The sequence below is a fragment of the Lepus europaeus genome, chromosome X (genome assembly GCF_033115175.1).
Source record: "Lepus europaeus isolate LE1 chromosome X, mLepTim1.pri, whole genome shotgun sequence".
NCBI classification, from domain to species: Eukaryota; Metazoa; Chordata; class Mammalia; order Lagomorpha; family Leporidae; genus Lepus; species Lepus europaeus.
The window spans coordinates 47,789,004-47,805,458 of record NC_084850.1 but is presented as its reverse complement, the minus strand read 5'-3'; the positions used below and the strand labels follow the sequence as shown (position 1 = coordinate 47,805,458).

The 16,455-nt window shown below is 38.9% G+C and overlaps 2 protein-coding genes across 2 annotated transcripts in view; one reads left to right on the top strand and one right to left on the bottom strand.

Annotated features, from left to right (window-relative positions):
- Positions 1 to 16,455, bottom strand: part of TBC1D8B (TBC1 domain family member 8B) — an 85,055-nt gene that overhangs the window by 13,731 nt on the left and 54,869 nt on the right. The window contains exons 11-16 of the mRNA XM_062182967.1: positions 9,466 to 9,583; positions 8,136 to 8,421; positions 7,059 to 7,188; positions 6,435 to 6,533; positions 999 to 1,067; positions 507 to 747 (exon numbers count right to left, since the gene is read on the bottom strand). Of these exons, the coding sequence (XP_062038951.1) occupies positions 507 to 747; positions 999 to 1,067; positions 6,435 to 6,533; positions 7,059 to 7,188; positions 8,136 to 8,421; positions 9,466 to 9,583 (943 nt within the window). The remainder of the gene's footprint in view (positions 1 to 506; positions 748 to 998; positions 1,068 to 6,434; positions 6,534 to 7,058; positions 7,189 to 8,135; positions 8,422 to 9,465; positions 9,584 to 16,455) is intronic.
- Positions 13,292 to 14,197, top strand: LOC133753154 (zinc finger CCHC-type and RNA-binding motif-containing protein 1-like). The gene has a single exon (XM_062183560.1). It carries the CDS (start codon positions 13,406 to 13,408, stop codon positions 14,057 to 14,059), a length of 654 nt encoding a protein of 217 aa, XP_062039544.1. The 5' UTR covers positions 13,292 to 13,405; the 3' UTR covers positions 14,060 to 14,197.

The window sequence follows — 16,455 nt, the reverse complement described above, 5'->3', positions numbered from 1 at the left end:
TTCCTTTTTCTTTGGAATGAGGTCTCCTGCCCCATTTGAGGGGAGAACTGCTCTTCAGGGGCAGTGTCTGCTAAGAAATCATGCTGGAGTGTCTGGAAAAGCAAAGGAACAATATCTATGGGTGAAGCACTAACCACAGGTACAACATGCTTGCTGGATATTTTTCTATTGCTTTTCTGGGCTGTATGGTTGGGTTTTTATTGAGGAGAAAAGTTTTTGTAGCCTTCTACACCTGAGTACAGGAAAATTCAGACATTCTTTTCCTTCAAATTAACCATTTAAAACATCTACATCTAATAGCTTGTTCTTCTGAGAGGATTGGAGCAAACTGAGATGAACATAATTAGATTTAGCAATTAACACAGAAAAGGGTCCAGTTAGCATTGAAGCTGGAAACAACATAGCTCAGAGTGACAGAATCTGGCTAAGTTGACGATAATAGGCAGTACTAAATATTTCTAGGGGCACCTTTATTTTTTGCTTAAAAAATTTGGACATCATCCTACCAATGACAGAGGAGAATTCTTTGAAGTTTATAAGGCAGTCAGAGTTTTCATCCAACAATCTGAATGTCCATAACGCCAGCGAGTCTCTGTTTGCAGAATGAGCCCAAGGACTCAACAAGTGATACAATACTCTGAATTGCTGGCAGTCAATCTGATACTGCTCCAAATATGGCAGACTGGGGTCATGGTGCTTCAATGCTGGACAACTCAAACGCCAATAACAAGATAAAAACAGTTCTTTCTATTAAACACAAATTTAAAAAAAGGAAAGTCAGTAAGACAGGAAAGGTAACTTCAAAAAATTTTCTTTCATTTCAATATGACATAATAAACATGAAATTATTAAGAGTAGATATGATAAAATTCTGGTTAAAGAGCATTACATTTTATTTATTTTTTAAAGTTTTTATTTAATGAATGCATTTTTTTCATAGGTACAACTTTAGGAATATAATGGTGGATTACATTCTGTTTAAAGAAGAACAACAGTACCTTAAAGATGACATAAAGTTCATCCAATTCATGAAGGCTCAACTTCACATCTTGTGACACAACACGCAACTTAAAAAAGATTAAAAACAATTTAGAATTTAACACTTCAGTACAGAAATACTCTTTGAATCCACTCAAGAATCTCCCCCTGCCAGTAGAACACATTTTTCTTTTAACTTTTTAAAAGAGCTATAAAGTTAAGTGCACCTCAATTACCCTTTTAAAAAGCTGTGCCAAGACCACAGTTCAATTCTACTCTGATATGTACTTTGACATTCATCTCTTCATAACCAGAAATTATTACTGAAGGACAGCTGCTTAATGTCTATAAATATAAGCAATAGTATTCCAAGTCTCATTCCATATATTCCTCTCTTGCTGCATGAGCAATCTGTCAAATTGTGTTGCAAGGTTGTCATTAAACACTTCAAAGGCATCGGGAGATGTACACTCCCTCTCTACGCCAAAAAAAACATGTTCCAAATAATCAGCTTACAAAATAAGTAATTTTATGTTACTCCATTAAGAATAAGCACTAATGGTACAATCATTATAGTATTTAAGAAATTTAAAAGCAAGATTAAAGATAAATGCTAGAATGAGATAGAACTTTTTTTTAAAAAAAAAAGCCAGCAGACTCAATGAATAAATTGAAGAGTTATTTAAATGCATGGTCACTGTCATAGATGGAAGTTAATATGCAGTCAAATTGAACTTAGAATAGTGATTACTAGAGGGTGGAAGGGTGAGGGAAGAGATAGAGGGAGGCTGGGTAATAGGTACCAAATAATCAGATAGAAGGAGTAAGTCCTAGTGTTCTACAGCACTTTGAGGTGACTATAGTTTAAAACAATGTATTACATGCTGTGAAAAGAACTGGAAGAGAGGGGCCAGCATTGTGGCATAGTAGGTAAAGCTGCCTCCAGTGATATAACGCTTTCAAATAAATAAATAAATAAATCTTTTTAAAAACTTAAAAAGGCTGGAAAAGTGGAGCTGTTAGGCTCCAAACACAAAGAAAAGATAGGGAAGTAAAAAGGTTGGTAATCTGGTTTGACTGGCTTCCACCATAAATATGTGTGAAATATTACACAGTACTTCATTATGTTAATCATTATGTTAATCAAAAACCCCAAAGCAACAAATAAAAAATGAATAAAGTAGACAGATTTCTGGCAAGTGTGATAAAATAAATCACTATTAAATATCACTGAGAAGGAAAGGATAGTATAAGCATATATACAGAGCTCACTAAAGGTGCCCAGCACATTGTAGGTACCATTAAATATCTGCTGAATGAATTCTGGAAGATTTGAACCAATATACTTGATAATCTAGAGAGATAATTTAATATGAAAATATACATGACAAAAATTAACTTGGACAAGAAAGACAATTTGAATAAACACAACTAAAAAAGTGACTGCAGACCCTCATGGTTTTATAGACTTGTTTTCTCAAATGTTCAGGTAATGGGTAATTCCTATGTAATCTATAGACTATTCCAGAACTTAGAAAACTTACTTTTTATAAATTTCACTCTATGGTTAGCACACACACACAAAGAAACTTTACACTAATGTTACTTTAACATAGACACAAAGAACCTAGCTAAAACTATTTAGCAAAATATCAAAGCAGAATGTGAAAATAATGACATATAACCAAATAGAATTCTTTTCAAGAATTCAGCAAAGGGGCCAGAGTTGTGGCACACCAGGTTAAGCCTCCACCTGCGATGGTGGCATCTTAAATGGGTGCCTATTCCAGATCTGGTTGCTCTACTTCCAATCCAGCTCCCTGCTAATGCGCCTGGGAAAGCAGTGGAAGATGGCCCAAGTCCTTGGAGTCCTGCACCCAAGTGGGACACCTAGATGAAGCTCCTGACTCCGGGCTTCCCAGCTCTGGCTGTTGCAGCCATCTGGGGAGTGAAGCAGTGAAACAGTGGATTAAGACCTCTCTCTCTCTCTCTCTCTCTCTCTCTCTCTCTTTTCCTCTTCCTCTTCCTGTGGCTCTGCCTTTCAAATAAGTAAAAACATAAATCTAACAAAAAAGAACTCATTGGAAGTCTGATATTATGAATTCCTTAAAAAAATTTAGTATATTAGTAAAGTACAAAAAAATACAAATTTAAGGCATGAAAAAGTCAGCCAGGGCTGGGCCAGGCCACCCAGATCTCCCACATAATGGTAGGGGCCTGAGCATTTGATCCACCATCTGTTACCTCTCAGGCTGCAATAGCAGGAAGATGGATCAGAAGCAGAGTAGCCAAGACTGAAACTACTACTCTTATATGGGATATGATCATCCCACGCATTGGCTTAACCCACTTCACCACAACCCATGCACCTCAATCTTTATTTTAAAAGAAATGTCCTAAATCTCTTAACTTTTAAACTAAATAAAACATTCTTAATTAACTTGATACAGGGCATCCTTCAAAGATAGCAATAAAGTACTAGAAGCATTCCTATTAAATTCAGGAATAAGATAAAAAATTCTGATACTACTGAGATTATTCAATACATCTCCGAAAATCCTACTCAAAGCAGTTATGTACAAAAAGGAAAAGAGGCCTAATTATCAGGAAGAGTCAAAATTCTAAGAATACAACTGGCATGCTTGAACATTCAGAAAATCTGAAAAAGCCAACTGAAAAATATTATAATTAATGACAGTAACATGGCCACTTAAAATAGCAACATATTTAAATCAATACCTTGTACATACACGGAAATAAACAATTAGAAAATGTAAAGGAAAAAAAATCTCACTCATATTAGCAGAAAAATTATTATAAAATACACCAGAGAAGAGTAAGCCCAACAAGAAATGAGTAAGATCTATATAATCTGCTATAAATGCTTAGTGAGGGACATTTAAAAAGTGGATAATTAGGCCGGCGCCGCGGCTCACTAGGCTAATCCTCCGCCTGCGCTGCTAGCACACCGGGTTCTAGTCCCAGTCGGGGTGCCGGATTCTGTCCCGGTTGCCCCTCTTCCAGGCCAGCTCTCTGCTATGGCCCGGGAATGCAGTGGAGGATGGCCCAAGTCCTTGGGCCCTGCACCCGCAAGGGAGAAGCACCTGGCTCCTGGCTTCGGATCAGTGCAGTGCGCTGGCTGCAGCACGCCAGCCGCGGCGGCCATTGGAGGGTGAACCAACGGCAAAAAGGAAGACCTTTCTCTCTGTCTCTCTCTCTCTCTCACTGTCCACTCTGCCTGTCAATAAATAAATAAATAAATAAATAAAAATAAAAATAAAAAATAAAAAGTGGATAATTAAAATAGATATCAAACTTTAAAAGCCTTATCAGATTTTAAAATGGAGTACAAGGCCACAGTAATTAAAAAAGTATGGTATTGTTTTAGTACCAAAAATAAAAAATAAAGTCTAGAAATAAGCCCATGTATGTATACAAGAATATAGTATAGGACTATTCAATAATTGGCTTTCAGACAAAACGTGATTGCAGGTGGAAAAAATAACATTCGAGTCCTATCTTGTGCCATAAACAAAAAATATACTCTAGGTGTATTAAAGATTTAAACATTTTAAGATTTATTTATTTATTTGTCAGGCAGAGCAATTGAGAGAGTAAGAGCGAGAGAGAGAAGAAGAGAAGGAGAAAGAGATGGAGAGGACCTATGAAATTTAAATTTATTAAATAAAAGTTTTCTAAAAAAGGAGAAGGAGAGGAGAGAGGGAGTAAGAGAGAGAAAATAGATCTTCCGTCTGCTGGTTCACTCCCCAAATGGTCACAGCAGCCAGACCTGCACCAGGCTGAAACTAGGAACCAGGAACTCTATCCTGGTCTGCCACATGAGTGGCAGGGGCCCAAGTACTTAGGCCATTTTCTGGGAAAAGGGCATTCTTACACACTTTTGGTGGGATTTTGTTTGGGACAAATCTTTCTGAGGATATTTTGGCAGGACTTGTCATATTTACATGGAAATATCCTTTATTCCAGCTCCCACTTCCAGGAGTGTATCTTATATCTTATAAAGAACACATACACAAGATACATAAAGTATTATTTGTAAGAGCACAACAAAGGATATGTATTAAGTTTCACATCAGTGGAACAGCTAAATAAATTAGAACATATCCATACTACAGTGAAGTATTGAGTACATAAGAGGAGTGAGGTAGATCTATGTATATGCTGATATGCAATCACTGTATTTTTGAGTGGAAAAAGTTTCACAACAAAGTGACTGGCATGACCTCATCTTAACAACTACATGCTCCCCTCTTCACATGTATCTGCACATTTATGTGTGCCAATATATGGAAAAAAGATGTGGAGCGATATATGCCCAATCATTTTAGAATGGTCACTCCTGGGATAGTGAACCCTTACTTTTAACAATTATGTAATGCTTGAGCATACAATGAACATATATTACTTCATTTTTTAAATATATAAAATTAAAACAAGGGGGCTCTATGTTAACTGTTTTACAGCAACATCACTGAAATAGTTAATAGAAATCTAAACCTGGAATCTGCAGCAGTGTTAATCATCCCAGATGTGTATTTCTGAGGACTTGGCCTTTAAGCAAGTAGGTGTACAAAACCAACACATGCTCATGATTAAAGCTCAAACAGTACAAAAGGATATAAACAGCAAATTAAATTTTCCCCCTTTCTGACCAGAAACCTTATTACCCATTCATTAGAGGCAATTAAGAACTTCTTAGGAAGTCACCCAAATATTAAAAAGGCAAGTACTTAACACACTATTTTTACTCTTCTCACATTACCTTTGGAGGATAATAATATTTATTAGCCACACTGACTACTATGTAGATCAGTGGCTCTTACGGGTGCAATGCATCACACATATGTTATGCTTAAATGCCTACATCACAGCAATCAATATTGAGCTGTGGTGATGTTTAAGGTCAAACGACACAAAACACGTTGGAGAAAGTAGCATAATTCAATCACAAGAAAATAACTAATTTGCTCTCAAATTTTTTCAATAAGCTAAACCTTGGCAAGAATCTAGCTCATGGGGCCCACACTGTGGTGCACTGGGTTAAGCTGCCACCTGCATATAGGTGTCAGTTCAAGTCCTGGATTGTTTGCTTCCAATCTAGCTCGTGGCTAAAGTACTTGGTAAGGCAGCAGAAGATGGCTCAAGTACTTGGGCCCTTGTCACCCAGGTAGAAGACATGGATGGAGTTCCTAGCTCTTGGCTTCAGCTTGGCCCAGCCTTGACCATCATGGCCATTTGGGAAGTAAACCAGCAGATGAAAGATCTCTTTCCCTCTCTCTGGAACTCTCCCTTTCAAATATATAAATCCTTAAAAAAAATCTAGGTTAAAGGTTTAGTCCTTTTCATTTTACTCACATAGAATTATAATTTTTAAAGGAAGTTAAAGAAAAAAAATATTACTTCAACCAGTTTTCCTCCACTGGGTAGATACTCACTACATTCTGCTTTGTTGTTTCCTCCAGGGTCTGAATTACATACAGTCTGTTTCGACAGCGCATGCTATGTATATCTTCATAACGAACATTACCATATTTCTGCAAGAAATATGATTTCAGTGAATATTCATTCATAATAAACATCCACTTCTCCTCTTACAATTGAATTGCATCAGACTCAATTCTAAGGCCTTGGTTCTATTTCTAGCTATTTTTCTGACTTGCTCAGTGATTTTGCAGATTTTCACTGCCCACGTTTCAACTGCTGTATATATTCACTGGAGAGAATCCCGTCTACTATGTGTCTAGACTAAGCACAAGAGCACTGGAAAAATCTTAGCCTCTAAAAAGACATTATTTTTCATCTTTTTATACAGTGATAGATAATTAAAAGGATTATCATTTGTGAAAGCAAATAAATTCGGTTTCATTTAATGAAAAGCAAATGGAGACAGAGGAAAATACAGTCTGGGAATAGGTCACAGAACTCATTTTTTTAAAGCGAAATTGGATTTTAAATTGTACCTTTAGTTGTGTTTTATCTTATTCTTAATATACCATTAGAGCTATAAATGTGCTACTGATTAAACATGCTATGTAAATTTATGATAAAAAAAAACTTACCTCATTGGACTCTCTAATCAAATCTGTAATATCCACTCTAGTTTGACTGCTTTTCTCATCAGTCACATTGGAACCCTGCTGAACACTTGAAGGCAATGGGCTATCCTTATTAGTGACACTGTCAAAGAACCTATCCAAAAGTGATAGCAATATATGAATTAGTACAATTAAAACTATTAAAGCAGAGAAAAATGACAGCTACTTTCTCCCTAGTTATTCAGAGGTTAACTTCTACCGAGAAGACACCAGAAGGTCTTATGAAGAAGAATTTGAAGATGGCTGGGATTGAGGCGAATTCTGATGGAGAGAACGGAGTGGTGAAGAGGTCACTGGTGGCGGGGGGAGGGGGAAGAGCACAAACGTGAAGGAAGCAAATAGACTCAGAATACTCACTGAACAGCACACAGATCAGTACAAGTGGGAGAGAGGGTATGCAGAGGCATGACATGGGAAGTAAGTGAAGAAAGATACATTTTGGCTATATCACAGAGTTCTGAGTGTCAGAGTGAGGCAGTTCTATTTATCCTGTACATAATAGGATTTAATGCAGTATTATAACAGCTGTTCATTCAAATATTCACTCATTTAACATATCAAATATGTGTGCAACACATATACACACAAAACACACATATGTACATCAATACAAAATAGCATTGGTACAAAAGTCACTAGGAAATAAAATTCAACCTATTCAATTGAAACCATATGGAAACCAGAAAAATTTCCCCTCCTGGATATTTAGCATTATCAACTACCTTTTCTTCCCTTAAGTTACTTTTACACAGAGAGACACTTAAGCTTAAACTGGGACCATGAAAGTCATAGCATACTGAACCAACAGTATTAGTGTAAAAGTGTAAGTAATCTAATGGTTCACTTCAAAGTGATTACTTTTGTTATATTCTATTTGGAGACAGAGGGTGGGGATTGAGGCTTAGTTCTTTCATTCAACTAGCTTTGTGACCCTGGGAAAAATGTAAGTTTCTAGGGCTCAGTTTCCTTATCTGTAAAATAAGGGACTCAACAGCATAAACTCTCAGACCCCAGGTTTAAACGTTGTGGTTCTTACAATACCTGTTTAAAGCTGTCACGGCTTCAGCATCATCTTTGCATGCCAGTAGTCTGTCTAAATTATAGTCAAGGATTGCCAATCCCAGTTGTAAAATGGCCTTTATTCCATCATAGAAGAAACAGTCCACCACATTTACTGCACTTTCAATAGGCAGAACACTAATAAAAAGTGTGAGGAACCATGAAAGAGAAACTGAGGAAAAGAATGCCATATCGTTCATGTGTTCTGTCAGTTGAGGAAGGTGGTCCCTGATGAGTTCTTCAAAGACTGCTTGATCTACCAAGGCACCTGGAAAATACCAAAATAGCTTTTATAATGATTAGCTTTCAAAGGGATTTTTTTTTTCAGTATCTTTCTACCTTTGTCAGCATGCTGATCTATCTCATCCCTTTCCCTTAATTATGGATTCTTTTAGTGCCTTTTCTACATTTCATGTAATTTCTATTTTTCATCTGCTAGTATAGTCACACATCAAGAAGCACTTGAGAAATGCAATTCAAATTCATTTGGAGTATTTATTATTATATGCGGAGACCTATACTAGGTACTACAGAAGATATACCAATTAACAAAATGATCTCATCTTCAAAGAATTTAGTATTGATTAGAACTCAAGATAAACACATGAATAACTGTAAGGAAAGACAGTATAGTCAATGACCTAGCCACACTACTGAAAGCTTATGAGGCTACAATGGATAGAACATTCCTAAGTGTTTAAAAAAAAGATTTATTTATTTGAAAGGCAGAGTGACAGAGAGGGACACACACACAGAGTGAGAGAGGGAGAGAGCAAGAGAGAGAGAGAGAGAGAGAGAGAGAGAGAGAGAGAGAAAATCTGGCACCTGCTGATTCACTCCCCAGATGGCCCCAACAGCTAAGCTGGTCCAGGCTGAAGCTAGGAGTCTGAAACTCCATCCAGGTCACCCATGAGGGAAGCCTAAATTGAATTTTGGGCTGCTGGTTTGTTGCTGGCCCACTCCTGGCTGTTGTAGGCATTTGGAGAGTGAAACAGCAACGGAGATTTCCATCTGTCTGTCTCTGTGTCTACCTTTCAAATAAAATAAATAGAAATTTAAAAATGATTTCAAATTTTCAAAAAAGTAACATTCTTGCCAACCATAAATTCAGTACAAATTATTTCTTATTATTTAGAATTGAGTATTTTGATATTGACATTGTATCTTGTATATTTTCCAACCTAATTAATTCTGATTGGTATTTAGATAGATGAGATTAAATTGTTTAGAAAAGAAACATGTGTCTGTGAACATATACGTGTGTGTGTGCACACGTGCACATACGTATATATATGCATTTGCTATTTTTTACCAATGATTCGACGATTGAAATAATCAGGCAACATTCGTTCACATACAGCAACCAGAAGCCAAAAAGCTTCTTCTTCTTTTGCATACAGAAGTAACACTGAAGTCAAAATGTTCATAGCCTAAAATTCATAGAAAAGATACAAAAATATAAACATTGCTCAGTTAATAATTACATTTCTTCTTCAAACACAACAGGTTTCAACTAACAAGAACTACTGAGGGGCCAGCACTGTAGTGTACCAGGTAAAGGTGTCGCCTGCAGCACCAGCAACCCATACGGGCGGGTACCGGTTTGAGTCCTGGATGTTCTACTTCCAATCCAGCTTCCTGCTAATGGCCTGGGAAAAGTCACAGAGGATGGCCCAAGTGTTTCAGCCCCTGCCATCCATGTGGGAGAACTGGATGCAGCTCCTGGCTTCAACCTGGCCCAGTCCTGGCCATTGTGGCCATTTGGGAAGTAATCAGCAGATGGAAGATCTCTCTCTTTGTAACTCTGACTTTTTTTTTTTTTGACAGGCAGAGTAGATAGTGAGAGAGAGAGAGACAGAGAGAAAGGTCTTCCTTTTTGCCGTTGGTTCACCCTCCAATGGCCGCTGCGGCCGGCGCATCGTGCCAATCCGAAGCCAGGAGCCAGGTGCTTCTCCTGGTCTCCCATGTAACTCTGACTTTTTAAAGATTTATTTATTTGTTTGAAAGGCAGAGCTGCAGAGAGAGGAGAGACAGAGAGACAGAGAGAGAGAGAGAGAGAGAGAGATTCTCCATCTGCTGGCTCACTCTCCAAATTGCTGCAACAGCCAGACTGCACCAGGACAAAGCCAGGAACCAGGAATTCTTCCAGGTCTCCCACTTTGGGTACAGGGGCCCAAAGACTTGGGCCATCTTGCACTGCTTTCTAGGCACATTAGCAGGGAGCTGGATCAGAAGTGGAGCAGCTAGGACTTCAAACCAGCACCCATAAGGGATGCCGGCACTGCAGGTCACAGCCTTAACCCGCTGAGCCACAGAGCTGACCCCAGTTTCTGCTTCTTCTAACCTTTCTTGCATACAAATGTCAGATCATTACTTTTATATAACATTGCCACATCACTTATTACAAAGGTAATAAATCTTTAATGCATAGAATTTGGAAAGTATAGAAAGGTGTGAAGAAGAAAATAAAACCTCCTGTATCCTACTTACCTAGAGACCAACACTGTTAACGAGTTGATTTATTTTTCTGCATTTTCTTTGCTTTTTCTCATGTAAAATTTGTATCAAACTGTATAATAAATCCTTATTTTTGAGTAATTATTTTAAATTTACCATGCTATTATTCTTCTAAAACAGTATTTTAATGGCTATTAAAAATCTAAGTTGAATATAATTCAACCATTCTTCTATTGTGGCTACTTAGGTTGATTTCAATTTTTATTATTATATCACAATGCAAAGGATTTATTTGTATATAAATCTTCATCCAAGCATTTTACTATTTTCTCAGGACAGATATATAGAAATGAAATCATCTGACCAAAGGGTATTAGTTTTAAAAAAAGATTTATTATTTATTTGAAAGGCAGAGTTACAGAGAGAGACAGAAAGACAGAGAGACAGAGACAGAGACAGAGACAGAGACAGATTTTCCACCTGCTGGTTCACTCCCCAGATGGCCGCAAACAGCCAGGGCTGGGCCAGGCCGAAGCCAAGAGCCCAGAGTTTCTTCCAGGTCTCCCACATGGGTACAGGGGCCTAAGAACTTGGGCCATCTTCCACTGCTTTTCCCAGGCCATTAGCAGGGAGCTGGACAGGAAGTGGAGCAGCAAGGACTCAAACCAGTGCCCATGTGGGATGCTGGCATCATAGGTAGATGCTTAACCTTCTATACCACACAACCCAGCCCCTAAAGGGTATTATTTTTTTAAAGACTTGATATTGTCACCAAATTATACTCCAGAATGACCATACCAATTTATATTTCTGGCCAATAGTGTTTGAATGTCTATTTCACTGTACCTGTGCCAATATAGATAATTATAATAATAATCATCGTTGCTGATAGTGAAGATGGTATCTCATTGTTTTAATTTCTTTGAGGCTGAACCTTGTTTTTCTTCTTTTTAATTTATATATAGTAATTGTACATATTTACGGGGCATAGTGTTATCCAACAGATGTATACAATATGTAATTATCAAACCTGTGTAATTAGCATTTCCCTCTTCTTATATATTTATCATTTCTTTGTGTTTGGAACCTTCAAACTCCTCTCTTGTAGTTCTCCATAAAATACATAATAACTGAGTGTAAACTATATCAATCTGTATTTTCTATTCTATTCTGTGACTAATGTTTTCATATTCATTGCTCATTTTTGTGTTTTAGTACCTAATAGATTTACATATTAAGTATTTCAATTCTTTGCCATATCTGGCAGTGTTTGATCTCAAATGTAGTTCTTACTCTATTATTCAGTTGTGAGAGAAGCCATAAAGGGAGAGGGGGCATAATGAGAATGGCAGAGTAAGGACTTCCAAAAATGCTCTCCTCCTTAAAAGCCACAAGAATGCTGGCAAAAATAATCAGACTCAATCTGTTTCAGAAATTTGGAAATTAACCAATAGCTTCAGTAGTATTTATTTAGGAAAATGGCTGAATTTCAGTTAAAATACTGAGCTCTGTGGCATTTTAAATTGTCCTATTCCCATCCACCTTCCCCCACCCAGCTTCATGGTGGCCTTAAAAACCAGCATCCAGTAATCATGGTGAAAACCAGGACCTAGTAGTCCCTGGAGGGAAAAGAATGGGTTTGGAGATCCTTCAAAGCCCCATTCCCACAGAACTGTCATTATATGATCTGTCTTGTACTTCTTGGGAAGACATTCTTCACAAGCTGCCTTTATTTGTCCTCAGAGCTCATCCAGTAGGAAAAGCCTTTTTCCACAGAGTGTGTTTGTTGAAAATAAGCAGCAGCACATGTTACAACACATGGATGTGAAGCAGTGGATAAATGACAAGGCCAAACAGGAGGCTAATGAAAGGTGAAGAGGAAAGGCAGGGTGTTTGAAAACCTGATATATTCCTGGGAACTTAGCAGGCTATGTACATGCATACTGCTTTATGCACACTCGTAACTGTATACATGCTGAGGAAGAAAACAAAGAACAGAAAAAAGCCTAAGCTCTCACCTCTGGCTAATCATAAGGCTGTGTGCAAGCAGAAAGATAGAGAGGGGCTGGCAGTGTGGCATAGAGGGTAAAGCCGCCTCCTGAGGCACCCGCGTTCCGCATAGGTGCTGGGTTGTATCCCAGCTGCTCCACTTCTGATCCAGCTCCTTGCTAATGTGCCTTGGAAAAGCAGCAGATGCTAGCCTAAGTGTTTGGGCCCCTGAACCCATTTGGGAGACCTAGATGAAGTTCCTAGCTCCTGGGTTTAGCCTATCCCAGAGCTGGCACTGCAGCCATTGGGGGAGTGAACCAGTGGATAGACAATATCTTCCTCTCTCTGTCTTTATCTGTCTCTCTCTCTTCATCTCTCTCTGTAAGTCTAACTTTCAAATAAATACATTTTTAAAAAAGAAAATGATAGAGAATGGAAAAAAACAGAGAAAAATAAACAAAACCAAAAGTTGGTTCCTTGAAAAGATAAAAAAAAATCAAAAACATTGCAACACCTTTAGATAGCCTAATAAAATTATAAAAACAAACTAAAGGCAAGTAAGGGAGAAGTAGAGAGGGGCTCAAATTATTATATCCAGGAAATCGAGAATATTAGTAACAACCTTACAGAAGTAAAAAAAGGATTATAAGGGAATATGATGAATAATTTTATGCTAACAAATTAAATTTTTCGGCGCCTGCTCCTGCCCGGCACCCGCCATGCCCGGGTCTCGGCAGAGCTGCGGCGGGAGTCGGGGGTGAGCGGGCCGGGCCGGGGGCTCGCGCGCCGCCGCCCCGTCTGGAGAAATGAGTGGTGGATTGGCCCCCAGTAAAAGCACAGTGTATGTCTCCAACCTGCCCTTCTCCCTGACGAACAACGACCTGTACAGGATATTTTCCAAGTATGGCAAAGTTGTAAAGGTTACTATAATGAAAGATAAAGATACCAGGAAGAGTAAAGGGGTTGCATTCATTTTGTTTTTGGATAAAGACTCTGCGCAAAACTGCACCAGGGCGATAAACAACAAGCAGTTATTCGGTAGAGTGATAAATGCAAGCATTGCTATTGACAACGGAAGAGCAGCTGAATTCATCCGAAGACGGAACTACTTTGATAAATCCAAGTGCTACGAATGTGGGGAAAGTGGACACTTAAGTTACGCCTGTCCTAAAAATATGCTTGGAGAACGGGAACCTCCAAAGAAGAAGGAAAAGAAGAAAAAAAAAAAGAAAGTTTCTGAACCAGAAGAAGAAATTGAGGAAGTAGAAGAAAGTGAAGATGAAGGTGAAGACCCTGCCTTGGACAGCCTCAGCCAGGCCATAGCCTTCCAGCAAGCCAAAATTGAAGAACAAAGAAAATGGAGACCCAGTCCAGGGGGTCCCTCCACATCCGATGACTCAAGACGGCCGAGGATAAAGAAAAGCACCTATTTCAGTGATGAGGAAGAGCTCAGTGACTGAAATGGCATTTACTGTGTAAATGTCCCTGAGATAGAAAAGCCCGGGAGCACACAGTTCAGCTGAGGGCCATGGTTACTTTTAGAATTTGAGATAAAAACACTTAATACCAAGCAGTTTTTTACTAGAAAGTAGTTCATAGGAAATTTGAAAGTAAATAGAAAGTATTATGTTTCTCTCTTGCCTTAGCACAGTACAGTTTGAGCATCCCTAATCTGAACTCCTGAACACTGCACAGTCTGAAGCCTTGTCAGTGCCAACACAGTGTCTCAAGTAGGACATCGTGATAGAGTTGTTACACTCCTGTGTCCTGCCTTCAGGCTGTGTGCATAAAGCTTGACAAAACCTAAATGAAGGTCATATTTAGGCTTGGTCCCTTCCCATCCCTGTGACATCTCCTTAAGCTTGTGCGACTACTAGGAAATCCAGAAAAACCCAGAATCCAAAATACTTCTGGTCCCAAGTATTTCAGATAAGAGATACACAACCTATACTAAAAATCAGAACTTGCTAGTACTAATCTGAAAAGAGCTAATTTTAATAAAAAAAGAAAGTATTATAAAAAAAAACAAATTAAATAACCTAGATAAAATGGGCAAGTTTTGACTGAGACTAACTCCAGAAGAAACAGAAAAATCAGAATAGCTCTATAAGAAGTAGAGTTTGAGTTAGTAATGAAAATATTTCCCACAAAGAAAACTCTAAGAACAGATGGCTTTACTGGCAAATTCTATGAAACATTTAAAGAATTAACATCAGGGCTGGCGCTGTGGCATAGCAGGTAAAGGTGCCACAAGTTTGCCAGCATCCCATATGGGTGCCAGTTCAAGTCCTGGCTGCTCCTCTTTTGATCCAACACTCTGCTATGGCCTGGGAGGGCAGTGAAAGATGGCTCAAGTGCTTGGGTCCCTGCACCCGTGTGGTAGACCTGGAAGAAGCTCCTGGCTGCTGATCAGCCCAACACTGGCCATTGCAGCTATTTGGTGAGTGAACCAGTGGATGGAAGACCTTTCTCTGTCTGTAACTCTCCCTCTCAAGTAAATAAATAAATAAATAAATCTTTAAAAAAGAATTAACATCAATACTCCATAAACTCTTCAAAATTAGAAGAGAATGAAATGCTACCCAACTCATTCTAAGAAACCTTTACACCAAAATTAGACAAAGGCATCATAAGAAAACTATCAATATATTTTATTTAGATAAATAAAAATCTTCAACAAAATACCATGAAACCAACCTAGTAACTCATAAAAAGGGTTATACACCAAGACCATGTAGGATTCATCTTGGGAATTCAAGAGGGGTACAACATACGAAAATGAATTAATATAATATGCCATTTTAGTAAAGGGAAAAAAATGACATGATCACCTCAATGGACCCAGAAAGATAATCTGGTAAAACTCAACACTCTTTCATGATGAAAACAGTCAACAAGCTAGGAATATAAGAAAATTTTCTCAGTCTGATAAAGAGAATTTACAGAAATCCTACAGGTAAGATTATACTTTATGATCAAAGACCAATTCCCTTCCCCTAAGATACATAACAAGATAGGGATATACATTCCCATCACTTCTATTCAACATTGTACTGAAGGTACCAGTGATGTCAATTAGGGGAAGAGGGAGGAAAGGCATCCAGAGTGGAATGGAAGAAGTAAAAGTATCACTATTCAGATTCTACTACTATTTTTCTTTTTTTTTTATTTTCTGACAGGCAGAGTGGACAGTGAGAGAGAGAGACAGAGAGAAAGGTCTTCCTTTGCCGTTGGTTCACCCTCCAATGGCCGCCGCGGCTGGCACGCTGCGGCCGGCGCACCGCACTGATCCGATGGCAGGAGCCAGGTGCTTCTCCTGGTCTCCCATGGGGTGCAGGGCCCAAGCACTTGGGCCATCCTACACTGCACTCCCGGGCCACAGCAGAGAGCTGGCCTGGAAGAGGGGCAACCAGGACAGAATCCGGCACCCCGACCGGGACTAGAACCCGGTGTGCCGGTGCCACAAGGCGGAGGATTAGCCTAGTGAGCTGCAGCGCCAGCTTCTACTACTATTTTTCAAAGACTTATTTATTTACTTGAAAGGGAAGGAGGGAGAGAGACAGACAGACAGACTTTCCATCTGCTGGATCACAACTCAAAGAGCCACAATGACCAGGGCTGGGCCAGGCTGAAGCCAGGAGCCTGGAACTCCATCCGGGTCTCCCACATAGGTAGCAGGAGCCCAAGTACTTGGGCCATCCTCCTCCGCCTTTCCAGGTGAATTAACAGGGAGGTGGATTGGAAGTGGAGCAGCCAGGACACAAACCAGCACCCATATGGAATCCTGGCATCACAGGCAGTGGGCTAATCTGCTGTGCCACAATGCTAGTCCCTGATTTCAATATTTTATATATAT